Consider the following 27,094-nt stretch of genomic DNA (forward strand, 5'->3'; position numbering starts at 1 on the left):
GTTTAAATTCTCCGAGAAAAAGACAGTTGATATACCAAGAGTTAGCCAGATTGCATCCACAGATGGTAATGTTACAAGAAACACATTTGAAACGAGCGCATGAACATTTGTTTCACCCTGCCTCCTATTCAAAAATTTACTTTGCTTCTGATATTGCAAATAGTAAGAAGCGAGGAGTGGCATTGCTCTTTCATGATAGTATACCTGTACAAGTTCAGCAAATTAAGAGAGACCCAGCAGGGCGATACCTTCTCATTCGGGGAATGTTGGAATCAAAGGAATACACTTGAGGATCCATATATGGGCCAAATGCAAACCAAACCTCCTTTTTAAAAACACTAAAGAGGAATATTAGACCTATGGTAGGAGGCCAACTCATATTGGGAGGTGATTTTAATGCTACCATGAACCCGAACTTAGATCGATCGGGATCTGTCTCCCGAGCGGATAGAACACTGGCAGGTCAGATGGCTACATGGGTGGAAGAGATGGGTCTCTTTGATACATGGAGGGATGGGCACCCCCTAGACAGGGACTACTCGTTCTACTCCCCAGTACATGCTTCATACTCCCGTATAGACCTTCTCTTCCTAGATAAACTACTGGGAGGACAAGTGAAAGATACACAAATTGGAAATATTACTATTTCAGATCACGCTCCCTGTGAGGTATTACTGTCCCTCTCAGAGGTAGATGATGGACAGAAAAGGTGGACCTTTAATAACACTTTGCTAAAAGATGAACACATCTGTGCAGACTATGTGAAAATGCTTAAAGAATATTTAAACTTTAATCTGGATTCAGGCCCCTCCATTGCTGTTGTCTGGGACGCTTTGAAAGCGGTATCACGTGGCCACTTTATGACAGTGGCGGGTCACCTTAAGCGACACCGGGAATCGCTGAAGTGGTACTGGAGGGGCAAGATTGAGGAGTTTGAGGCTATTCATAAGCGAACAGGCTCTTCTAGGATATATAGATCTCTTCAGGAAGCGAGGCTCCAACTAGATGAGCTGCTCCTTAGGGACCTTGATTTTATTAATGAGAAACTCTGTCTCCATGCATACAATGGAAGAAATAAAATTAACCGTCAACTGGCACTTCGTTTACGTAAACTTAGGATGGACAGAAACATATTCCGGATTAAAGATAGAAGGGGCACAACTCTTTCCACATCTCAGGCTATCAGGGAGCGATTTAGGGAATTTTATGCTGAACTATATACTAAAGATCCCTCTATACAAAATACTGCTATCCAGGCATACCTAGAGGAAATAAATCTCCCAGTTCTGCTCCCGGAGCATTGGAGCAAATTGGAGGCTCCGATAGAGGTTAAGGAGGTACTCAAAGCTATCAAGACATTGAAGACAGGCAAATCTCCGGGAGTGGACGGATATACTGGAGACTATTACAAAACATTTGCTCCATATCTTGCGCCTATATTGACAGAGGTTCTGAATTTTGTTAGGGAAGGAGGGAATTTGCCTCCAACCATGAAGGATGCATGGATAGCAGTTATTCCCAAACCCAACAAGGAGGTAACTGAATGTGCTTCTTACCGCCCGATTTCTATACTAAATGTTGATGTACGTATCCTAGCTAAAGTGATGGCCACTAGGTTAGTAAATATTTTACCAACTCTAATACACTCTGATCAGGTAGGCTTTATAATGGGCAGACAAGCCTCTGATAATATTAGGAGGACGATGGATGTCATATACTTGGCGCAACAACAGTCCTCATGCTGTCTGCTAAGTATAGACGCTGAGAAGGCCTTTGACCGGGTGCATTGGTCTTTTTTGCACTCGGTCTTACAGAAGTTTGGATTTGGACCTATGTTTAGAGGGCTGGTACAAGAATTATACACTACACCTAGGGCATGCGTCAAGATTAATGGTAACTCTTCCCCCTTTTTTGAGTTATCTCGAGGAACACGTCAGGGTTGCCCACTTTCCCCTTTATTATTTGCTCTTGTAATGGAACCTTTAGCTCATAATATTAGATCCAATCCGGCAGTCCAAGGGGTGAAGGCGGGGAGGTGGGAGTCAAAAATTGCCCTTTTTGCAGATGACATTGTTGACCTTAACCTCTCCCTTAACATCTCTGCCAGCAGTATTTACTGAGATTGAGTCATATAGCCAAGTATCAGGCTTTAAAATTAACTATACAAAGACTGAGGCCATGGCAGTGGAGATGGAGGAAAGAGACTATCAGACCTGCTGTCAGACTTACCCGTTGACCTGGGTCACTCAGGGACTACGGTATTTGGGGGTGGTACTTACCTGCAAATTGAATGACATGAGTGCAGCCAATTATTTGCCCTTAATTAAGGAAATTAGGAAAGATTTAGATAGATGGGATCCATTACATCTCTCGTGGTTTGGGAGAGTGGCAACTGTGAAGATGAATATTCTCCCACGTCTGCTTTATCTATTTCAGTCTATACCATTTCCAATTAATAACCGCATGCTTCACTTGCTTCAAACCAGAATAGAATACTTTATATGGCAGGGTCGTAGGGCTCGTCTCCCTAGGTCCCTTTTATATGCAGCTAGGAAAAGTAAGGGTGGATTAGGGGTACCACATTTGGGGCTATATCACAGAGCTGCCCAAGCGAAAGCTGCAATCGAGTGGTTCCATGAGTCAGACCATAAGCTTTGGATTAGGATAGAGCAGTTTATGATACAGAGCCCCCTAAGGTTGGGACAACTACTTTGGTTGGCACCTAGACATCGGTACTTACCTCAACCCCTAAATCCGATCATTCAGTACACCTTTTCCTGTTGGGACAAATTAGAGAGAATGAAGGGATTCTATGAATCACGCCTAACACCCATAGCCTATAATGCGGCATTCCCTCCTGGATGCACAATGTCTCCTTTTATTAAATGGCGGAAAAATAGATTGATATGGTGGGGGCAGTTAATGAAAGATGAGCGCTTCATTACATTCGGGGAGTTGGCTATTGAATATGACTTACCTCAGCAAGACCAATATGCATATAATCAGATTATTCATTTTCTTCAGACAGCAGGTTTGAAGCGCAAGTTAAGTGGGGAAGTTACATTTTTAGAGCAATTATGTGTGGAAACTGAAGAGTCCAAGGGACTGATCTCTAAGTTATACAGCCACTTGAGGGACTCCCTGGTGGTTAGTTGTAGACACCGGGATAAGTGGGAAAGCGAATTGGGAGTGACATATACCCCTGAAGTATGGCAATAGATGGAACGAGCCTCAGTTCACAGCTCTCGAGCAATCAATATCCAAGAAAATTGTACAAAAGTAATATATCGTTGGTACCTCACCCCGTCAAGGCTACATCATATGTATCCTGGGACATCGAAATTATGTTGGAGAGGCTGTGGGCAGATTGGCACAATGGGACACATTTGGTGGTCTTGTAGAAAAGTACAAGCATTCTGGAAATCGGTGCGAGGCAGGTTACATGGCTGGGTGGAGGGTACCATACCATGGGATCCTGCAGTGTTTTTATTTAATAAACCGATCAGGGGCCTCACTATTCAGGGGGGGCCAGCTGGCAAAACACTGATTCAATGCAGCTCAATTGCTGATAGCACGGATGTGGAAACAGAATGGATGTCCTTCAATACGGAGATGGTGCAATTTGGTGTGGTACATAAGTAATATGGAAAAATTAATGGCTAAGGAGAGTAAAACCCTAGCAAAATGGGAACAGATTTGGGCACCAGTGACCAAATCCTTACCGTAGACACGGATCTTGCAATCTTCTTTAGGGATGAGACATGGAGAAGAGGAAGGGAGGGGGGAGGGGGGGTGGATTTCTTTGGGGATACTGGGTATATATAAAAGGTTTAAATGTTACAAGAAATGTTATTGTTTTTTTATGAAAATTGCATTAGGAGTCTTTATGTATTATGCAAATTATTGTGAGAGGAACCTGTATGATAAGTGTCTGTAAAGCTTTGAGTTGTACTTTGTGGTTTCTCTCAATAAAGCTTCTTGTTAAAAATTAAAAAAAAAAAAAGCAGCGGTCCCAGCACAGACCCCTGGGGAATCCCACAAACTACCCTTCTCCATTGAGAATACTGACCATTTAACCCTACTCTCTGTTTTCTATCTTTTAACCAGTTTTTAATCCACAATAGAACACGACCTCCTATGCCATGACTCTCCAATTTCCTCTGGAGTCTTTCATGAGGTACTTTGTCAAACACCTTCTGAAAATCCAGATACACAATATCAACTGGCTCACCTTTATCCACGTTTGTTCACCCCTTCAAAGAAATGTAGTAGATTGGTGAGGCAAGATTTCCCTTCACTAAATCCATGTTGACTTTCTCATTAATCCATGCTTTTGAATATGCTCTGTACTTTTGTTCTTAATAATAGTCTCTACCACTTTGCCCGGCACAGACGTCAGACTCAGCAGTCTATAATTTCCCGGATCTCCTCTGGAACCTTTTTAAAAAAATCGACGTTACATTGGCCACCCTCCAATCTCCTGGTACCACTCTCGATTTTAAGGATAAATTACATATTACTAACAATAACTCTGCAAGTTCATTTTTCAGTTCTATCAGTACTCTGGGATGAATACCATCCAGTCCAGGAGATTTGCTACTCTTCAGTTTGTAGCACTGCCCCATTACATCCTCCAGGTTTACAGAGAATTCGTTAAGTTTCTCCGACTTGTCAAATACCATTTCTGGCACCGGTATCCCACCCAAATCTTTCTCGGTGAAGACCAAAGCAAAGAATTCATTTAATCTCTCTGCTACGGCTTTGTCTTCCCTGATCGCCCCTTACACTCCTCGGTCATCTAGTGGTACAACCGATTCTTTTGCCAGCTTCCTGCTTTTAATATACCTAAAAAAAAAACTTTTTACTATGTGCTTTTGCCTCCAACGCAATCTTTTTTTCGAAGTCCCCCTTAGCCTTCCTTATCAGCGCTTTGCATTTGACTTGACATTCCTTATGCTGTTTCTTATTTTCAGTCAGTTCCTTCTTCCATTTTCTGAAGGATTTTCTTTTAGCTCCAATAGCTTCCTTCACCTCACTTTTTAACCACGCCGGCTGTCATTTGGTCTTCTGTCTTCCTCTTTTAATACGTGGAATATATTTGGCCTGGGCTTCCAGGATGTTTTTGAACAGCATCCATGCCTGATGTAAATTTTGGACACTCACAGCCGCTCCTCTTAAGTTTTTTTTTTTCACCGTTCTTCTCATTTTATCATAGACTTTTTTTTTTTTTTTTTTTTTTTTTTTTTAAGTTAAACGCTAACATATTTGATTTCCTATGTATACTTACTTCAAAGCTATATATCAAATCTGATCATATTATGATCATTGTTATCAAGCCACCCCAGATCATGTACTCCACTAAGGACTAGGTCAAGAATTTTTCCTTCTCTCATTAGCTCCTGTACCAGCTACTCCATAAAGCAATAGAACAGCATGTAGAAGCTCTGAGAGCTGGTCCAACTCCTCCTGAGATACAATATCTGCATGAAAGATCTGAACAAAAAAAACAAAATCAGACAGGGAGGTATCAAGGATTCATCTGCTGTGACTAAAGGAAAGAAAATTACCAAGGTAAGAACCTAATTTTCCCTTCCTTGTCATCAGCAGCAGACGAATCCATTTGAGATGTACAAAAGCAATCCCTATGTAGGGTGGGAACAGCCCACGCTGCACGCAAGCACCTGCACTCCAAACTGCGCATCTTGCTTAGCTGCAACATCCAGCCTGTAATGCTGCACAAATGAGAGCTGAGATGCCCAAGTAGCTGTAAGACAGATCTCTTTAAGAGAAAGGACACCCGTTTCAGCCCACGAGGAGGAAATTGCTCTCGTGGAATGCACCTTAAACACTTCCAGCAGAGACCGTCCTGACAGCAGATACGCAGAAAAAATGACTTCCCTGAGCCAACGCGCTATAGTGGCCTTAGACGCAGGGCACCCGCATCAAGGACCTGTCAACAATACAAAAAGGTGATCAGAAGTCCTGAAATCATTTGACATCTGTAGATACTGCAACAGAGCCCTGTGGACATCCAAAAGACGCAATTGCCCAAAGGAATCCGGACAATCCTCCCTAGAAAAGGAGGGCAGAAAAATGGGCTGGTACAGGTGAAACGCTGACATCACCTTGGGCAGGAAGGAAGGCACTGTACGTACCGTTACGCTGGACTCTGAAAACTGTAGAAAAGGATCCAGACAGTAAAGCGCCTGAAGCTCAGATATGCGTCTAGCCGAAGTAATGGCCACCAAGAAGACTGTCTTGAGAGTCACATCCTTCTCAGAAGCTCGCCGAAGCGGCTCAAATGGTGAACGCTGGAGAGCCTTCAACACCAGCCCCAGGTTCCAGGCCGGACAAGGCAACCACACGAGAGGTCGGCGCCGAAGCCCCTCTGAGAAATCAGGCAATGTCTGGATGAGCAGCAAGGGACAAGCCAGAGACTTTCCCTCGGTAGCATGCCAACGCTGCCACTTGCACCCGAATGGAATTGTAAGCCATCCTGCAAAAAGTCCAGGACCAACGAGACCGTAGCCCACGCGGGTGTGACCTCTTTCAGGACACACAACTCCTCAAACTTATGCCATATCTGAGCATAGGCTGTGGAAGTAGACCGCTTGCGGGCCTGCAAGACAGTGGAGATGACCTTGTTAGAGTAGCCCTTCTCTCTCAATTGTGCCCTCTCAAGAGCCAGGTCGTAAGACCAAATTGGCAGGGATCCTCCATAATCACCGGGCCTTGAACCAACAGGTTCGGCACCCAAGGCAAAGGAAGTGGAGCCTCCACCAGCATCCGAAAGAGATTCGCATACCACGGACGCCTTGGCCAATCTGGAGCGATGAGAATCACCAATCCTCGGTGTAGTCGAATCCTCCGGAGGACTCGCCCTATCAAGGGCCAAGGAGGGAACACATACAGGAGGCCCGAGGGCCAGGGTTGAGCCAGTGCATCCAACCCCTCCGAGCGAGGATCTCTCCGTCTGCTGAAAAAGCGAGGGACTTTGGCGTTTGCACTTGACGCCATTAGATCCATTCCGGGAGTCCCCCATTTGGCACAAATCTGAAGAAAAACAACTTCTGCCAGTTCCCATTCCACCGGGTCGATTTGATGCCTGCTCAGAAAATCGGCTTGCACGTTGCTCTGACCTGCTATGTGAGCTGCGACAGAAGCTGCAGGTGGAGCTCGGCCCAGTGGCAAATCTGATCGGCCTCCGAGGCCAGGGCCCTGCACTGAGTGCCTCCCTGACGATTCATGTAGGCCACCGCTGTCGTATTGTCTGACAGAACCCGGACAGCAAGCCTCTTCACAGTCTTGTGGAAGACCATAAGAGCCTGGAATATCGCTCTCAGTTCCAAGCGATTGACGGACCACCCCGCTTCCACGGGTGTCCACTGACCCTGAGCATAGCTTCCCTGGCAATGCGCTCCCCAGCCCAAAAGGCTGGCATTCGTTATCACCAGACACCAAGAAGGAAGCACGAGTGGCATTCCTTGTCACAGCATCCTGTCAGAGAGCTACCAATCCATACTGTGCCGGGCCGCAGGGAGCCACGTTAGTCTGTGTTGATATTCCTGCGAAATCGGAGACCACTGATGGAGCAGGGCAATCTGCAGTGGCCTCATATGCGCCCTCGCCCAGGGAACCACCTCCAAGGTGGCCATCATCGACCCCAGCAGCTGGACAAAGTCCCCAAGCTCGAGGGCGAGGCATCCTCAGGAGCAGATGGACCTGATTCTGAAGCTTGCACTGCCTGTGGTCGGGGAGAAAGACAACCCTGAGGCCGTGTCGAACCGGACCCCCAAATACTCAAGAGACAGAGGGGTCAGGTGACTTTTGGGTATGTTGACCACCCAGCCTAAAGTCTGCAGGACTGTAACCACTCTGGCTGTGACAAGACGACTTTCGTCTGCCGAATCCGCTGATGAGCTAGTCGTCGAGATAAGGGTGAACTCTGATACCCTCTCACCTGAGAAAGGCAGCTACCACCACCATTACCTTGGAAAAGGTATAGGGAGCTGTGGCTAGGCCGAAAGGCAGGCCTGAAACTGGAAATGTTGTTCCAACACCGCAAACCGGAGAAACCGCTGATGCGGGGGCCAACTAGGAATGTGCAAATACACTTCTTTTAGGTCCAGAGATGTAAGAAACTCTCCTGGCTGTACCACCGCAATGACAGAGCGCAAGGTTTCCATGCGAAAATGATGCACTCTTAAGAGCCTCATTGACTCTTCTTAAGTCGAGGATCGGTCTGAAAGACCCGCCTTTTCGAGGCACCACAAAATAAATGGAGTAGCGGCCACAGCCGCGTTCAGCGGGAGGCACCGGGATCACCACTCAGAGGTGCAGCAAGACTTGCAAGGTCTCCTCTACCGCCGCTTGTTTGACGGCAGTACCGCATTGGGACTCCAAAAACACGTCTCTCACCAGGGCACTGAATTCCAATCAGTAACCTTATCTGATCAGGTCAAGGACCCACTGATCCGAAGTAATCTTGGTCCACTCCTCGAGAAGAGGGAAAGACGTCCTCCTACTGCAGGAATTGAGTGGACCGGCGTCACATCATTGTGGAGGACGCCCCTGAACTCCTGGTCGTGACCTGGCCGCTGTGGAGCGTTTGTCCGCGCGAAAGAAGTTCCTCTGCTGAAAACGGGCACGTTGAGAAAACCCAGAAGAGCGCCCCGGGCGATACCAGTGAACTACACGGAAGCGAGGTCTGAAAGAGGAGGGAAACACAGGACCCTTGGAAGAAGGCCTCGGCCTATCCTCAGGTAACCGCTGGGGCTTAAAGTCCCCTAGGTCTTTAACAATCTTCTCTAAATCCCCTCCAAACAACAGGAGGCCCCGAAAGTGTAACCTCACCAGCCTTCGCTTAGAGGCCATGTCAGCCGCCCATTGCCGCAGCCAAAGAAGGCGGTTGGCAGAAACCGCCACAGACATCTGCTTAGCCGAAGCTCTGACCAGTTCATAAAGGGTGTCAGCCAAAAATGACAGGGCTGACTGCATCTGCGGGGCAACCTCAGAGAGGGACCCCTCACCATCTGCGGGCTGATCCACCGCATGTTGTAACCAGGAAAGACAGGTCCGGGCTGCATAGGAACTGCAAATAGAAGCCCTTAAGGCAAGGCCCGATATTTCAAAGGACCGCTTCAGCATGGATTCTAGCCACCGGTCCTGCATGTCTTTCAAAGTGACCCCTCCCTCTACCGTGAGAGTGGTCTTTTTAGTCACCGCCGTGACCAACGCATCCACTTTAGGCATCCCAAAAAGGGCCAAGTGATCCTCACTCAGAGGGTAAAGCTGACCCATAGCCCTGGCCACTTTCAAAGGCCCATCGGGGTCAGACCATTGAGCTGAAATAAGCTCCTGGATGGAGTCATGCACCAGAAAGGCCTGAGTAGGCTTCTTAGTACTCGCCATCCACCTCAGCAGGATCATCAATTGAGAAGGCCTGCAAGGCATCAGCAATGACAGCTGGCAGCTCGTCGCGGTGGAAAATCCGAACCGCACTGGGATCATCCGAATCCAGTGGCAAACAGGCACCCTCCTCTGGATCATCCATCCATCCATGAGGGCCTGCCAGATCCCTCAGACTCCCCACAGCCTGACCATGGGGGTGGGGTGGTGGAGGGAGATGCGCCACTTCCAGACGGAGAATTTACCAGTCTATGTTTAGTGTCTTTCCAATGCTCGGAAGAAATAACATCTGTAGCCATCCCTGGGCCATCAACACCCGGAGGGAATCCAGAATGCAACGCAATATCAGACACCTGCGGCAGAGCTCTTTTCAGCATGAAGGCCTTATGCATCAGTAGCACAAACTCAGGGGAGAAAAACTCACCCTGACCCTTCGTCTCCGAATTAGGAGAATTGGAGGTTGGAGCTCCTCTAGCAGCCTCGAAACGAGGCGTCCCCCTGCATTCAGACTCCTCCGCCATTGCGAGGGTAGAGTCATGCAGCGCTTCCAAAATGGCGCCCGCTGCCAGTTCCATCGAGTGGGAAGAATCACCACTTGCCATGCTCGTACTAGCTCGAACGTCTAAGGAGCACGTACTGCAAAGCTCCGCTGCTGACCTGTGTTTACTCCTTCAGCAGCCATCGCCCGACTGGACGGAAATATAGCAATAAAATGGCAGCCTCGCGCCAAAACATCCCGCTTGGAACGCTGTCTGTGGGAACCTCCCCAGAGCTGGGCACCACTCTCACCTCCGAAGACCGAGTCAACGAGCTCCGGTCAAGCTGCACTGAACCAGACTCTGGAGAAAGCCTCAGAAATAGCAACGCTGTACAAGCGCGCCCTTTTTTTTTTTTTTAACGCTGTGAGGAAAGTTGGAGGCAGGCAGCAACAGAGGGACTCTGGGAGGAGGGGGGAATGGGTAAGGCAAGGAAAGGGCGAACCTATATGCTTTTAAAGTGGGCACCACCAGCCACAACACCCCTGCTCAACTGGCAAAGCACAGGAGCCACCCCAGGCAGAAATCCAGGAGCTGATCAAGCTACGTCCACACCTGCTGGGAGGTAGAGAACACTGAAGAACCACAGTGACCCTTGGACAACTAGCCCCATCTGCCTTCAGTATTTCTCTATCTCCACCTGCTGGTAGGCGGATACAACCCATCAGTTAATGGATTCATCTGCTGCTGATGACAAGGAATGCCCATGGAAGAGAGGATGTCTCGCAACACCTGTGCTTTCGAGCAATACAGACCAGAATCTGCACAGGAAAACAATATAAATATACCACTGTGCTAGTTCACAGGGATTCACACTTCCTTGGTGAATCAGGAGACACAGGATCAAAGCAAACCAAATTAGATCAGAGCTCAGTGTGTAGGGTAAGAATTCAGTATTTAAAACCCCAGAGAGGGACAAAAAGAGAATATATTCGCATGCACACACACACCCTCCCACCTGCATCCATTCCACATGGATGCAGAGTCACGGAAAAGTATCAGGCAGACACACCATAGAACTGCTGTATTATCTCTCTACCCTAAGTGCTGTAAAGCTGACTTCTAGCTAGAATACCTTTTGTCAAGCCACACTTGTGTTGTATTATTGTGCTACAAACCCTCCTGCCCCTAAGAAGTGAATCCGGGACCAATGAAAAGAACTCGGAACCAGACAAAGCAACAGGCTGCCTTCTGATGGGGATCTCTTACAGAGGCTAAGAGGTTTAATGGTTTAATTTTATTATTTCTCTTTATTGTTTCCCTTGTATCCTGTTCAAGTATTGAATGCTTGTACTGTTTCAAGTATAAATACAATAAAAAATAAATTATATTCTGGCTTGGGTACTGTGGGATTAGAGGAATGCAACCAGTGAGGGTTGCTGGGGATTGTCAGAGCTTGCACATTCACACAACCAAACCTGAGTTTTCAATTTTGGCTTCAGCCAAAACCACGTGATGAGCTTTGGCTGCAGTTTCAGTGGAAAGTTTTCAGTTTTGGTGGCAGCTTCAGTTTCAGCCAAAACTAGTGAAAAAAAAACAAAGTTTTGGTTGGCCTCTACTTCAGCACACAGGGTTAGTGAGCTCCAGGCTCTGGTGGCTGATCCACCTTACTCAAAATTTCAAACAGAAGTTCTGCATGTGTCCCCCAAATTCCTTCCTATGATCTTAACCAATCAATGGCTCTCCCCCTCAAGGTCTCATACCTAACAAGGTGAAGTGCACTGCACACTCTAGACTGCAGGAGAGCCTTGCCTTTTATCCGGAGTGAAATAAAGCCCCCACAGTCCACCCAGCTTTTTGTTTCTTTTGAACCCAACAGGATGGGGGCTGCCATCAGTAAATGCATAGTATGAACTTGGTTAGCTGTCTGCATCTCCTTCACTTATGCGTAGGCTGGGCTAAATCTGGACAGCCATATCATGGCTCACAGTGTTGGATTATACACATAGCCATGGCTTCCACCAGAGATCACTGATGAGATCTGCAGGGCAGCGATGTGATCAATCAGTCCACACATTCCCATCTCACTGTCTAGAATAAGACTAACAGCTAGTTTGGTCATATATTCTTTCAGAATTTATGCTAAGTTTAGAACCCAACGCCACTTATTAGGCCATTTCATTTCTGTTCCATGTTGTAAAAATGTAAAAAAAAAAAAAAAATTGTTCCTAGTACCATCTTAAGTCTAGTCTACTGCAAGCCTTCTCTCCCCCCCCCCCCTTTCCTTTTTTGTTTCATGTAGTCTGGTAGCTAGGGCATCCCATCAACGTGGATATGCCTCCTGCTTGGAGTACTTACTTGTAGAAGGTGTTCAGAGACAGTAAAATGAATATTCACACTGCCCTGCCTACCTCTCCACCAGTATTAAACTGGCTTGGTCTCACGTGATGGCAGCAGGCAGGTTCAACTTCTGGATGTTGTTCCTATGCAAGGCTCCACTGGATGACATCACTTATCAGTGCAGACATTTTATCCTGCATATCCTTGGAGAAAGATTAATCTACTGTCCTTCCAAAAAAAAAAAAAAAGCTCAAAATACAGCTTTTTCCTGTGACTAATAGTGCTTAGTGGGCATGATCTTAGTAGGTACAGTTTGGGCTGCCTCAGTATTTTGATGAAATATTCTTATCTGGCAGTGTGGCTGAAATCTTTCAACTATAGTGCAATTGGTGTTTTATGACTTTAAAAAAGCCCCATTTCTGATGCAAATGAAACGGGGGCTAGCAAGGTTTTCTTCAGAGTGTGCATGTGGGAGTGTGTGTGTCCTTGCCCTCTGCCCTCTCTCCCTTCCCCTGTGCTCTGTCCCCTCCCCCTCCCAGTCAAGTCCTTCACTGTTAAATTTCCTGCTGTGCTGTGTTACAGAGAGAGTGAGGGCGTCTGCCCTCTCTCCCCTCCCCCCTTCACTGTTACAGAGAGTGATTTCGTGCTGTGCTGTGTTTTCCTTCACTGTTTGTGTTACAGAGAGAGCGAGGGCGGGGCAGACACTAATGGGGAAACCGGATGTATCTCTGCCACTTCACACTTCCAGCTGGAGGCTTCATTTAGAATATTGGTGGTGCCTTTTATATATAGAGATGATTATTCAGATTTCAGCTTGAACTACCAGTGAAAATGTGCAAGCTAGAACTAAAATAGTATTCCCATCTTTGTAAATATATTATGTCAAGTGAAATTCAACTTGTTGACTCAAACACAGATTAATGTAGAAATATTACACCTTAATTTGATAAAGAGATTAGGGACAGCATACACAATCAAGTTATAGACCAAAAGTTTTATTTAACATCTTTCGATATAGGTAAAAGAGTTATGAACATTAAGCTTACGTTTTCACATTCCAAACAATATGTACAATACCAACATTTACAACTTTTTTTTTTTTTTTAGAGTGATCAGCTGTGGTTCTATCAGACACTTTAAAAATATACAAATTTAAAATAAAGACAAAGACATGGTCAAGACAAGTACTTGTCTGTAACCAAACCTTATTTGTAGGTTGATTTTGACAGCTTGTAGCAAATGACTTGCCTATATGGCCCCTATTTAAATCTATCAAGCACTCAACCCCAAGGTTACACATTGTGAAACAATGTGCCATAAACAAAAAATAGTTCTTGGGCTTCAATACATTTTGACATTTATCTATTCATGCCAGTAAGCAAGTTGTTCTTGCTGCCTTGTGCTAGTCTATGGTGATCACATATAGGTCTTTGGACAGAGAAAGAGTTAGTCATGTATTACCCTATAAACATGCAAGATACACACACACTTATTTTAAAGCAAACTCAAAACTACATCTGCAAGAAATTTGGTAAAAATATCATTGGCTCAGTTTGTTTCCATGCACATGAAGCTGTATATCATCCAATTCTTATTTTCTCCATAAATAGTGCAGAATGCAGCTCTTTGATGGTACTTGTCTGCCCCAGCACAGGCCATTTCATCAACAATAAAGCTTTGGCGAGCTCAGAAAAGCTCTTCTGGTCAACCGAATTGTGCTAGATCTTACTAGGCTCTGCTCAAGTATACCCATACAGTGACAATGAACTAGGAGAGTTAAGTGATCCTAAAGGAAAACTTGCAGTAAAATTCAATGTTCCAACACTGGTACGAACATTGATTTTACAACCAGAAATACTGTCTGGGCTATTTACAAATACTTGGTTTAAAATAAGCATGCATCTATTTAGTTTTCTACAAAAGATGGTTAAAGCTTAAAAACTCTCAGACCACTGGAATAAGCCAATAAATTTCCTGAACTACATATTTTTACACAAGTTTTAAATCACTTTATGCCAAACAACTGAAGTTAGAATGACAATGTCTCATGTGGAGTTAAGAGGATACCCTTAATTTTCAGAAATGAAAGCTTTAAATGACTGTCCTTGCCATCAGAACATAGGAATAGAATTTAAAATAAGTTTTAGGGAATTCTAGGGGCATAGTTTCCCTATGAAAAATGGAACACAGGCAGTTTTGTTGTCACATGAATACTGTGGTTGATTATGACTAGCTTAAGGCCAGCTTAACTGCTCAGACGCAATAATGCACTATGAGCAACTAAGGTCCAAATGCCACGCCACATACCTGCTCCTCAAAAGCAAAGCACTTAGTACCATTAGTCCAAATACTGCTTAGGAACAATCTAGTAGCAACATGTATAAAACAGGGTTATTTTTCACTTAAGACTGTGACTGCAATGACAAAGCCATGAAAAAAAAAAAAACAGATGGCAAAAAGGAAAATCTGCAAGCTGTAGATGAAAACATGACTAGGAGCAAAAGTTCTACATGGCAAGTTAGCATAAAAGAACACAGCTGGATGCCCTGATTGGTATCAGCCGGTCAACAAAATATGTAGTGCACACAAAATGATAGTTAATTTTGCATTTACAATCTTGTATTATGAGAGGCATTGTATTTTGGTGGTACAACAGCAATACCTATTTGTTATTTCCTACTGATACCCTGCCAGATTAGACTTTGCAATAAGGGCATTCACACAGCAAGAGAGGCAGATGGTGGAGCTGGGGGAATATTCATGGCATTTATATTTGAAGAACCCTGGAAAAAAAATAAAAGCCATCTAGTACAGTTTTAACAACAATTTCTTGGAAAATTGTGCCTATGTAGAGGGTAACACCAATTCAAAAACATTTAGCCAATTGCCTTCAATATAAAACATGTAAGCCACTTGAAAGATACTTTGAACATGAATACCAATTTGTGAACAAGCTGAGAAAGACCACAAATTTGCTCATCACTTTTCAGTACTTAGGAATATAAAGCGGACATTTGGAAATGGCAACTAGCTTTTGATTAGAAAACCACACCATTTCACATTCAGGATACATATATACAAAGCACTGGAGTCCAAAGATTAGTCTCATTAGCTCAGCCAAACTGAGTCTTCAGATTCTTCCAAACAGGCCTTTAAGTTAAATTCCCCTTCCATCTGATGATCAAGGCATCTAACTTTGGTGGGAGTTCCAGAGTAAACATCCTATTAAAAACAAATGAATATTACTAGTGACACTTTTTTGTAAGGTTAGAATCAAGTTTAATCTATTCACAAATCTACTGCAATAAAGCACCAAAGGAAATATAGGACACCAAGTGAGGGTAGTGGAAGTTTGTTTGATCTCCACTTTAGTTGGCTATGCCAGCCTTAGTACAGTATCCAAAAGTGTATAACTTGGAAGTATATGAATAGCAATGCTGGGCACTAGAAATGCTTGGTCACTTTGTTAATGTTTAAAAAGTTGAACCTTCTTAGAGCACAAAAAAAGGGGTAACTGGCTATCAAATTAGTTTATTACAGTAAACTCCTGCAAGAGCACCCTTGCAACAGAATGTGACCCGCTGAGTGAAAAGGTACCAAAAGTGGTGTCACAAAGAGAAAGGCTATAAAAGTTTGGAGGAGTATATCGTTTTTGAAAGTTGTGTACTATAGGTTCAGTAGAAAGAGACTATGTAATTTTTTTTTTTAATACCCTGATGTTTTGCTATGTTCTACAGTCTAAACTGTGGGGTATGTGATTTCTGGGGTTAATTACTCATTACTAAAGGTTTCTCATTTTTAAAGACATATTTAGTCCATTCCTGAGACTGAAAATTTGCAGGATTATGCAGTTATTTATACCACAACATAGAGGACCATTAAGTCACATACCCCACTTTTAGTATCTTTTCGCTCAGCAGGTCACTATATTGACAGGACATACACTGATGTATTATCAACCAAAATCACCAAGCCATCTAAAGCAGAGACATTCCCACTTTCTTTGCCTTCAGAACACTACCAGATACTAATATACCTACACATATCAAATAAGAGACGTTTCAGTCCAGTTAAAAATGGTATAATTACTTCTGTACAAATACATTGGTTCTTTGCTGTAAAGACGTTTTGCTATTAACCACTTGATTGCTTTAAGAGACTGCTCACATATTCATATGACCCCTACGAACTCATCTCAATTCATGCTACTGGTCCTGCTCGCAAGAGTAATCATCAACCTAGGTGGCCAGCTGCATTAAATAGCACTTTTGCCAGACATCAGATCACAGCACTGATTATCAAGAAACCATTTAATAGTGCTTGCCTTTTTTCAATAAATTTAGTAGCAATGCATAGATATCTAACACCTATTAAAAGTAAACACTTTAGGAACCTTATTTGCAATCACTCGTCCCACAGGCTCAAAGCTTGGTTCCTAATTCCCTGAAATAGTTGCTTTATTTAATAGTCAAGGTATTTTGTTCCCTATGCTTCAGTATTTCTGGGATTAAGAGGGTGGGGGGGGGGGGGGGGGGGGGAGTTTTTTTTCTTAATGGGAAGGGTTGGTATTGAATAGGGGATGAGGGGTTTTGGAAATGGATTTCATAGTTGGAGATGAGAAGAAAAACCTCCTATGGATTTTTGTCTTCTCTCATTTTTGGTATATATTTTTGTAAAACTGAAGATTCTGGTGCATTGTTTCTATGTTTTCAATAAAAAATTTGTTTAAAACGAAAAGTACTAAGTTTGGCCTTTGATTGTGAATAGACTATGGATTTTACTTGAGGTATGAAAACTGTAAAAAAAAAAAAGTAAACAGTGCAGACATATGGGAACACTAAGTAGTAAAAGTTAACACTGTTGTTGAGCCAGCTGGTAGATCTCAGGTCCCTTTAGCCTGAATTGACTGTAGCTCTGACCTGAGGGAAACCACTTTAATCCCCTTTTCTGGATTATCTTATGTGTGAAATATTTTATATAGTATGCCATTTTGGTTCAGAACCAGTGGGCTATGCCCATTCTTACTGTACATCGCCTTGAGTGAATTCCTTCAAAAAGGCGGTAAATAAATCCTAATAAATAAACCAGATGATGGGATACGGTGCTAAAACTTTGAGCTCTGCTCTACCTAGAGAACCTTGTGGGCATTGAAATAAACCTAAGAAAAGTCACCCATTATATTCAAAAAGGAACTCAATTTGAAAGCATTAAACAACTTTTGCTGAAAAATAGCTAAACAAGAAATTAAACTGAAAAAGCAGCCTGGGACAAGTACATAGGATCTCTAAGGGAGCCTTGAGTACCTCATGAAGAGGAGCTGTCACTGCCTCCTCAGATGGAGAGGTGTAGTCCAGGAACTCGAGCATCTTAGCTCTGGGTTCATCCTCCACTTCTACAGGGAAGAGTATGGCTTCAGCCATTTCCCGCACAAATGAGGTGAGTGAGGGGCAGGTTCAGAAGGGATCCCAAAGGACTCATTGGAGGAAAAGTACCTGGGATCCTTCTCTGACTCCCCATGAGCGTTCCTCTTCTGTATCAGACAGCATGTCCCTCAAGGATGTCAGAGACCGGGCCCCGCCTCGACATCGAGGACCCATGGCCTTGAGGAGTCGGTTCCTGCCTTGACTCTGGTGAAGCTTCCTCCACTGATGTCGAAGAACAACCGGCCTGGGTGGCAATAGACACCAGCGCCCCACCATGGGCCAGATGGGGTTTCAGCAATAGGCACGGCAAGCAACCCCGATGGCAGATTGGTGCAATAAGCCTTCCAAAAGTTTTAAGAGCAAGGCCTGGATACATTCGTCAAGAGCCGCCATCGGTAAAGGCAATGGGGCCGGTTGGACATCAGGTTGCAGAAGCTTCCCCGGAGCCAGATCCCTCGGCGCACCAGAGCTCCCAGCACCGTGTGCCGAAGGAGATCGGTGTCGGTGTTTCTTGGCCTTCACCCGATGCACCTCATTGAGACTCCTTGGTGCCGATGAGGATGACGTTGAATCCTCCCATCGCCTTGGGGTTGGGTCTGACGAAGGCCGGTCCCGGGGGGTCTCCACAGCAGGAGGCCTCGAGACAGGTGGAGACCCACTCAACGCCTCACTGCTCAGTTTTTCTGGGCCTCACAGCAGCCATCCCTACCTCGACTCCCAATGTCGATGCCTCCCATGACGCCAACATCGACGCCGCTGACCTTGATGCCGAAGTACCAGACCGAGCTCCAAAATGTTTCTCAGCTTCTCAGGAAATTTGCATCTTTTCTTCATACGAAGACAAAGGACAATTTGCTGCGCTATGGTTGAGCCCAAGACACTGAAAACCCCAAGAGAAAACCCCAAGAATGTGTATCAGTATCAGAGATGGTCTGGTTGCACAGAGTACAACGTTTGAAGCCACTGGGAGTCTTCAATGACATGGAACGGAAAATGACTTCAGCAAAATTAAAAGACTCGATTGTGCCAAACAAAGCACAAAAATGGGAAGCCCGACCAAGCAGGCCTAAGGGCGGCCTGCGACGTAAAACAAAGAAAAAAAAACATGTGTGGGCTCAAAAAACAAAGTACAATGGGGTTTATTTATTTTTTTTTAACACAATAGTAAGTGGAAGAACAACATGAAAAAATTTCATGAAAAAAAGCACAAAAAGGCGCAAGAAAGGAGAGATGGCAAAAAGTCCGCTGCTCCTCATGTGGAGGAAAAAAAAAACCTGAGAAGCGCGGTTGCGCAGCAGGTGGGAAGGCACTCTGCACATGCGTGGTGCAGCATGCACACCAGAAGGTTCTAGCAAAGTTTTTCTTTTTGCTATTCATTATGCCAATTCCCGGGCCGACGCGGATCGTTAACCCACTTGCGAGAATGACTCTGCCTGCTTGTCCTCTGAGCATATGCTGAAAACTTCAGTTTGCAGCAGCAATGGCCAAAAAAAAAAAGCAAATAGGATGCTAGGAATTATTAGGAAAGGGATTCCGGTGAATAAGACCGAAAACAATATAATGCCTTCATATCGCTCCATGGTGCATCCGCACCTTGAGTACTGCGTTCAGTTCTCGTCGCCATCTCTCAAAAAAAATATATAGCTGAATTAGAAAAGGTTCAAAGAAGAGCGACCAAAATGATAAAGGGGATGGAACTCCTCTCGAATGAGGAAAGGCTAGTTAGGGTTCTTCAGCTTGTAAAAGAGAGATGAGGGGGAAGATGATTGAGGTCTACAAAATCCCGAGTGGTGTAGAACAAGTAGATTGTACTTACTAGGGGACACAAGGTTACATGGAAATACTTAACACAAATAGGAGGAAATATTTTTTCACTCAACTAATAGTTAAGCTCTGGAACTCTTTGCCGGAGATGTGGTAACAGTGGTTCGTGTATCTGGGTTTAAAAAAAGGTTTGGACAAGTTCCTGGAGGAAAAGTCCATAGTCTGCAATTGAGACAGACATGTGAAAGCAACTGCTTGCCCTGGGATTTGTAGCATTGAATGTTACTACAATTAGGGTTTCTGCCAGGTACTTGTGACCTGGCTTGGCCACTGTTTGGAAAACAGGGCTGGATGGACCATTGGTCTGACCCAGTTTGCCTACTCTTATGTAATATATGAGGTATATTTGCATGCAATGTAGTATGTGTTTGCAACTCTTTCATGCATATTCATTAGAGATATCCTGAAAACCTAACTGGTTGCAACCCTCCAAGATGGAAGTTAACATCCCTGACAAAGGGTCCATGTTCCACATTAAAACCAGACTACCCTGTTAGGTGTGGAAGGGAAAAGACTGAACCAACACCCTGCTGCCAGCTAGAGTGCTTTTATTTACTTAAAACGTATATTACACACAACACAAATGTTCTACGTGGATCAATTTAAAAACAAGACAACACAATCACTAACAAAAGGCAATACAACTCTCTTCCCATTTTGTTTCAGCTGACTTATAAAAGCTCCTCAGTCATATTTCACAGCCAAAGCTTACAGTTTTATTTAGCCAACACCTTAACTGTTCAAACAAAATGTATTTAAGCCCTTTTTCAATAAATCAGGTTTTTGTAATGTTCTCAAACCTAAGAGTAAAGGGTTTCATAATTTCAGCCTCATTACTCTAGAAATTAACATCCTATATTCCTCTAATCTGATTACACAAAAACAGAGAATTTCAAGACAGAAAACACGGTGTTCTGGTTGGATGATACAACTTCAAAGAGGATTAATTGCCAAGATTAAATTACTCAAAACTTTAAAAAGCTAACACAAAAAATCTTAATCCTTGATTAATGTAGCTTCCCCCTGGAGCTTAAGTCACTACATTTGAACATGCTGCAATATATTAAATTAAGATTTCAATACTGCATTAAACATGCTGTAAAGCTGCCTTATAAAAAGTCAACCAAAAAGGAGGCCTACTTACATAAATGCCTTGAGAGCTGGACTGAGATTCTGCAGAGCTGCTGGTTACAGACTCGGTTTCCATATTATCAAGGATTGTGCTGCTAAACCAGAAAGAAATAGCATTACGGAATGCAGAATGTGGAACTTACAAATCTGATGCTATAAAGAAAATTAAGTGAATGAAAAAAAAAAAAAAACCAACCTCACCCTCTATAGGAATGAACAAAAGAACTAAACTGTAATTTGGTGATCCCATATGATTAGAGATCCATATTTCACACTACCTACACTTAAGGAATTCCCCTGTCTAAACACATCCTTGTATGTATATGTATTAGGTGTAATCTTCCTGCTATCTACACTGCTTTCAGCAGAAATTCTCTAGAATTTTTTTTTCTGAGGTGTTGTCTGTCCTTAATTGATGTTGTTTAATTGTTACTATATACCAAAGCTAGCCCATGTGGAGGAACAGACTGAAGGGGGATTAGATCACATACTTTAATTGATTTGCTTCCTAAAGGACTCACAGAATACAAGACCCAACCTATTGGTCTTTCTCCAATGACAAATAAAATGATTTAGAAGGCTTATTTTAAAAGGAAAAATGTTATATTTTGTGGGCAGAGGGTGTTAATGTTCCGGATGTTATCATATGCTACCCAAATGCATAAACCTTCTTACAGTTTAAATTGTGTTTTACCAATAGGGGCAACCTTTTTTTTCTAAGGCTTCCATATAAGAGAGTGGTATACAATATCAGGATAGTATATATACTGCCTCCAATCTGCCATTCTGCAACTCAGAGAACAAGTACCCCTGCACTGCCAAAACTTCTTCCTGCTTCAAAGTCTGCCTGGTTGTCCTGAGGGTTCACCCACTTTAGATAGAAGGGAGGGTAGCAGAGGGGAGACCCCAATGGACCCTGCAGAGAGAAGCCTGCCCAGCCTAACAGCACAGAATGGAGGACACTTCTGCCCTCAATCCTTCTCAGGTGAAGCAGTTCTGGCATGCCACAGACCTTAAATGTCCTGCTGCACCATGCAGTTATGTTCCACAGCACCTGGAGACAAAGAAATACTGGTTGGACAGCTCTGTTGTACCTTCTATTATAGTGGGGGACCCAAAGTTGGCTAGAAACCTTTCTGCCTCTAGTCAGTTGTGGTAGAAGAACTTAACCCATTGTCTGAACTCATCTGGCAGGATGTGATGGATAGCGAATGCTACATACCTGTAGAAGGTATTCTCCGAGGACAGCAGGCTGATTGTTCTCACTGATGGGTGACGTCCACGGCAGCCCCTCCAATCGGAATCTTCACTAGCAAAGGCCTTTGCTAGTCCTTGCGCGGCCGTCTTCCCGCCCGAAACCGGCTCGTGCCGGCCAGTCTCATATGTAGCAAGACAAAGAGAAGGGAAGACAACTCCAAAGGGGAGGCGGGCGGGTTTGTGAGAACAATCAACCTGCTGTCCTCTGAGAATACCTTCTACAGGTATGTAGCATTCGCTTTCTCACTGATGGGGTATCCCTAGCCCCCAGGCTCACTCAAAAACAACAAACATGGTCAATTGGGCCTCGCAACAGCGAGGACATAACTGAGATTGACCTAACAACTTATCCAACTAACTGAGAGTGTAGCCTGGAACAGAATAAAAATTGGGCCTAGGGGGGTGGAGTTGGATTCTAAACCCCGAACAGATTCTGAAGCACTGACTGCCCGAACCGACTGTCGCGTCGGGTATCCTGCTGCAGGCAGTAATGAGATGTGAATGTGTGGACAGATGACGTCGCAGCTTTGCAAATCTCTTCAATTGTGGCTGACTTCAAGTGGGCTACCGACGCTGCCATTGCTCTAACATTATGAGCCGTGACATGACCCTCAAGAGCCAGCCCAGCCTGGGCGTAAGTGAAGGAAATGCAATCTGCTAGGCAATTGGATATGGTGCGTTTCCCCACAGCCACTCCCCTCCTGTTGGGATCAAAAGAAACAAACAATTGGGCGGACTGTCTGTTGGGCTGTGTCCGCTCCAGATAGAAGGCCAATGCTCTCTTGCAGTCCAAAGTGTGCAGCTGACGTTCAGCAGGGCAGGAATGAGGACGGGGAAAGAATGTTGGCAAGACAATTGACTGGTTCAGATGGAACTCCGACACAACCTTTGGCAAGAACTTAGGGTGAGTGCGGAGGACTACTCTGTTATGATGAAATTTGGTGTAAGGGGCCTGGGCTACCAGGGCCTGCAGCTCACTGACTCTACGAGCTGAAGTAACTGCCACCAAGAAAATGACCTTCCAGGTCAAGTACTTCAGATGGCAGGAGTTCAGTGGCTCAAAAGGAGGTTTCATCAGCTGGGTGAGAACGACATTGAGATCCCATGACACTGTAGGAGGCTTGACAGGGGGCTTTGACAAAAGCAAACCTCTCATGAAGCGAACAACTAGAGGCTGTCCTGAGATCGGCTTACCTTCCACACGGTAATGGTATGCACTGATTGCACTAAGGTGAACTCTTACAGAGTTGGTCTTGAGACCAGACAAGTGCAGAAGGTATTCAAGCAGGGTCTGTGTAGGACAAGAGCGAGGATCTAGGGCCTTGCTGTTACACCAGACGGCAAACCTCCTCCATAGAAAGAAGTAACTCCTCTTAGTGGAATCTTTCCTGGAAGCAAGCAAGATGCGGGACACACCCTCTGACAGGCCCAAAGAGGCAAAGTCTACGCTCTCAACATCCAGGCCGTGAGAGCCAGAGACCGGAGGCTGGGATGCAGAAGCGCCCCTTCGTCCTGTGTGATGAGGGTCGGAAAAAACACTCCAATCTCCACAGTTCTTCGGAGGACAACTCCAGAAGAAGAGGGAACCAGATCTGACGCGGCCAAAAAGGAGCAATCAGAATCATGGTGCCTCGGTCTTGCTTGAGTTTCAACAAAGTCTTCCCCACCAGAGGTATGGGAGGATAAGCATACAGCAGACCCTCCCCCCAGTCCAGGAGGAAGGCATCCGATGCCAGTCTGCCGTGGGCCTGAAGCCTGGAACAGAACTGAGGGACCTTGTGGTTGGCTCGAGATGCGAAGAGATCTACCAAGGGGGTGCCCCACACCTGGAAGATCTGTCGCACTACACGGGAATTGAGCGACCACTCGAGAGGTTGCATAATCCTGCTCAACCTGTCGGCCAGACTGTTGTTTACGCCTGCCAGATATGTGGCTTGGAGCACCATGCCGTGACGGCGAGCCCAGAGCCACATGCTGATTGCTTCCTGACACAGGGGGCGAGATCCGGTGCAACCCTGCTTGTTGATGTAATACATGGCAACCTGGTTGTCTGTCTGAATTTGGATAATTTGGTGGGACAGCCGATCTCTGAAAGCCTTCAGAGCGTTCCAGACCGCTCGTAACTCCAGGAGATTGATCTGCAGATCGCGTTCCTGGAGGGACCAGCTTCCTTGGGTGTGAAGCCCATCGACATGAGCTCCCCACCCCAGGAGAGACGCATCCGTGGTCAGCACTTTTTGTGGCTGAGGAATTTGGAAAGGACGTCCCAGAGTCAAATTGGACCAAATCGTCCACCAATACAGAGATTTGAGAAAACTCGTGGACAGGTGGATCACGTCTTCTAGATCCCCAGCAGCCTGAAACCACTGGGAAGCTAGGGTCCATTGAGCAGATCTCATGTGAAGGCGGGCCATGGGAGTCACATGAACTGTGGAGGCCATGTGGCCCAGCAATCTCAACATCTGCCGAGCTGTGATTTGCTGGGACGCTCGCACCCGCGAGACAACAAGTTGTTGGCTCTCGTCTCTAGGAGATAGGCGCGAACCGTCCGAGAGTCCAGCAGAGCTCCTACGAATTCGAGTTTCTGCACTGGAAGAAGGTGGGACTTCGGATCATTTATCACAAACCCCAGTAGCTCCAGGAGGCGAATAGTTATCTGCATGGACTGTAGAGCTCCTGCCTCGGATGTGTTCTTCACCAGCCAATCGTCGAGATATGGGAACACGTGTACCCCCAGCCTGCGAAGTGCCGCTGCTACTACAGCCAAGCACTTTGTGAACACTCTGGGCGCAGAGGCGAGCCCTAAGGGTAGCACACAGTACTGGAAGTGACTTGTGCCCAGCTGAAATCGCAGATACTGTCTGTGAGCCGGCAGTATCGGGATGTGAGTGTAGGCGTCCTTCAAGTCCAGAGAGCATAGCCAATCGTTTTCCTGAATCATGGGAAGGAGGGCACCCAGGGAAAGCATCCTGAACTTTTCCTTGACCAGATATTTGTTCAGGGCCCTTAGGTCTAGGATGGGACGCATCCCCCGTTTTCTTTTCCACAAGTACCTGGAATAGAATCCCAGCCCTTCTTGCCCGGATGGCACGGGCTCGACCGCATTGGCGCTGAGAAGGGCGGAGAGTTCCTCTGCAAGTACCTGCTTGTGCTGGAAGCTTTAAGACTGAGCTCCCGGTGGGCAATTTGGAGGTTTGGAGGCCAAATTGAGGGTGTATCCTTGCCGGACTATTTGAAGAACCCACTGATCGGAGGTTATGAGAGGCCACCTTTGGTGAAAAACTTTCAACCTCCCTCCGACTGGCAGGTCGCCCGACACTGACACTTGGATGTCGGCTATGCTCTGCTGGAGCCAGTCAAAAGCTTGTCCCTTGCTTTTGCTGGGGAGCCGAGGGGCCTTGCTGAGGCGCACGCTGCTGACGAGAGCGAGCGCGCTGGGGCTTAGCCTGGGCCGCAGGCTGTAGAGAAGGAGGATTGTACCTACGCTTACCAGAAGAGTAGGGAACAGTCTTCCTTCCCCCAAAAAATCGTCTACCTGTAGAGGTAGAAGCTGAAGGCTGCCGGCGGGAGAACTTGTCGAAAGCGGTATCCCGCTGGTGGAGCTGCTCTACCACCTGCTCGACTTTCTCTCCAAAAATGTTATCCGCACGGCAAGGCGAGTCCGCTGCTGGATCCTATTCTCCAGGTAGGAGGCACGCAGCCATGAGATTCTGCGCATCACCACACCTTGAGCAGCGGCCCTGGATGCAACATCAAAGGTGTCATACACCCCTCTGGCCAGGAATTTTCTGCACGCCTTCAGCTGCCTGACCACCTCCTGAAATGGCTTGGCTTGCTCAGGGGGGAGCTTGTCCACCAAGCCCGCCAACTGCCGCACATTGTTCCGCATATGTATGCTCGTGTGGAGCTGGTAAGACTGGATTTTGGCCACGAGCATAGAAGAATGGTAGGCCTTCCTCCGAAAGGAGTCTAAGGTTCTAGAGTCCTTGCCCGGGGGCACCGAAGCATGCTCCCTAGAACTCTTAGCCTTCTTTAGGGCCAAATCCACAACTCCAGAGTCGTGAGGCAACTGAGTGCACATCAGCTCTGGGTCCCCATGGATCCGGTACTGGGACTCGATCTTCTTGGGAATGTGGGGATTACTTAGTGGCTTGGTCCAGTTCGCCAGCAATGTCTTTTTTAGGACATGATGCATGGGTACTGTGGACGCTTCCTTAGGTGGAGAAGGATAGTCCAGGAGCTCAAACATTTCAGCCCTGGGCTCGTCCTCCACAACCACCAGGAAGGGGATGGCCGTAGACATCTCCCGGACAAAGGCTGCAAAAGACAGACTCTCGGGAGGAGAAAGCTGCCTTTCAGGGGAGGGAGTGGGATCAGAAGGAAGGCCCTCAGACTCCTCGTCAGAGAAATATCTGATGTCCTCCTCCTCTTCCCACGAGGCCTCACCTTCGGTATCAGACAAGTTCACGGACCTGTGTCTGAAGCCGTGCCCGGCTCGACTCCTTGGAACCACGGCGGGAGCGTCGAGAGGTAGACTCCCTCAGCCGACGTCGTCGGGGAGCCTTCCTGGGAGGCGACCGCAGTCGGTACCGCATGCGGCACCGATGTCGGAGACCTCACCCCGGGCAAGGGGCCAGCCGGCGCCTCACTCGACGGTACCGGTGGCGCAAGCACCCCCGGTACCGGAGGGGAAGGGCGCAACAGCTCTCCCAGAATCTCTGGGAGAACGACCCGGAGACTCTCGTGCACAGCGGCTGTGGAGAAAGACGTGGAAGCCGATGCAGGTGTCGATGTCAGAGTCTGTTCCGGGCGTGGAGGCTGTTCCGGGCGTGGAGGCTGTTCCGGGCTGTCCATAGTGGAGCGCATCGACACCTCTTGAACAGAGGGTGAGCGGTCCTCTCGGTGCCGATGCCTACTGGGTGCTGACTCGGCGACCCAGAGCTCTCGGTGCCGATACGGGAAGGGGACCGGTGTCGATGCTTCTTCGACTTCTTGGGACGAAGCATGTCACCGGAGCTTCCCGGCACCGACGAGGAGGACGTAGAATCCAGCCGTCGCTTCCTCTGGGCCGAGGCCGAAGGTCGGTCTCGGGGGGGCTGTACCGCAGGAGCCCTCAGGGTAGGGGGAGACCCACCCGAAGGCTCACCGCCACCAGCAGGGGAATGGACAGCCCTCACCTGCACTCCAGTCGAAGCACCACCGTCCGACGACATCAGCAGAAGTGGAGGTCCTGGT

At 46.3% G+C, this 27,094-nt stretch overlaps 1 protein-coding gene across 2 annotated transcripts in view; it reads right to left on the reverse strand.

Annotated features, from left to right (window-relative positions):
- Nucleotides 1-13,314: 13,314 nt before the first annotated feature.
- SLBP (stem-loop binding protein) overlaps nt 13,315-27,094 on the reverse strand; it is an 87,268-nt gene continuing 73,488 nt past the window's right edge. Inside the window, exons 7-8 of one of the 2 annotated variants that reach the window (XM_030191091.1) lie at nt 20,616-20,694; nt 13,315-15,446 (exon numbers count right to left, since the gene is read on the reverse strand). In XM_030191091.1, coding sequence (XP_030046951.1) covers nt 15,333-15,446; nt 20,616-20,694 — 193 coding nt within the window. In that variant the 3' untranslated portion in view covers nt 13,315-15,332. Of the gene's footprint in view, nt 15,447-20,615; nt 20,698-27,094 lie in introns of both variants that reach the window. The other variant, XM_030191090.1, reaches the window with a different exon arrangement.

This window comes from Microcaecilia unicolor, chromosome 2, assembly GCF_901765095.1.
Source record: "Microcaecilia unicolor chromosome 2, aMicUni1.1, whole genome shotgun sequence".
In the NCBI taxonomy this organism is placed as follows: domain Eukaryota; kingdom Metazoa; phylum Chordata; class Amphibia; order Gymnophiona; family Siphonopidae; genus Microcaecilia; species Microcaecilia unicolor.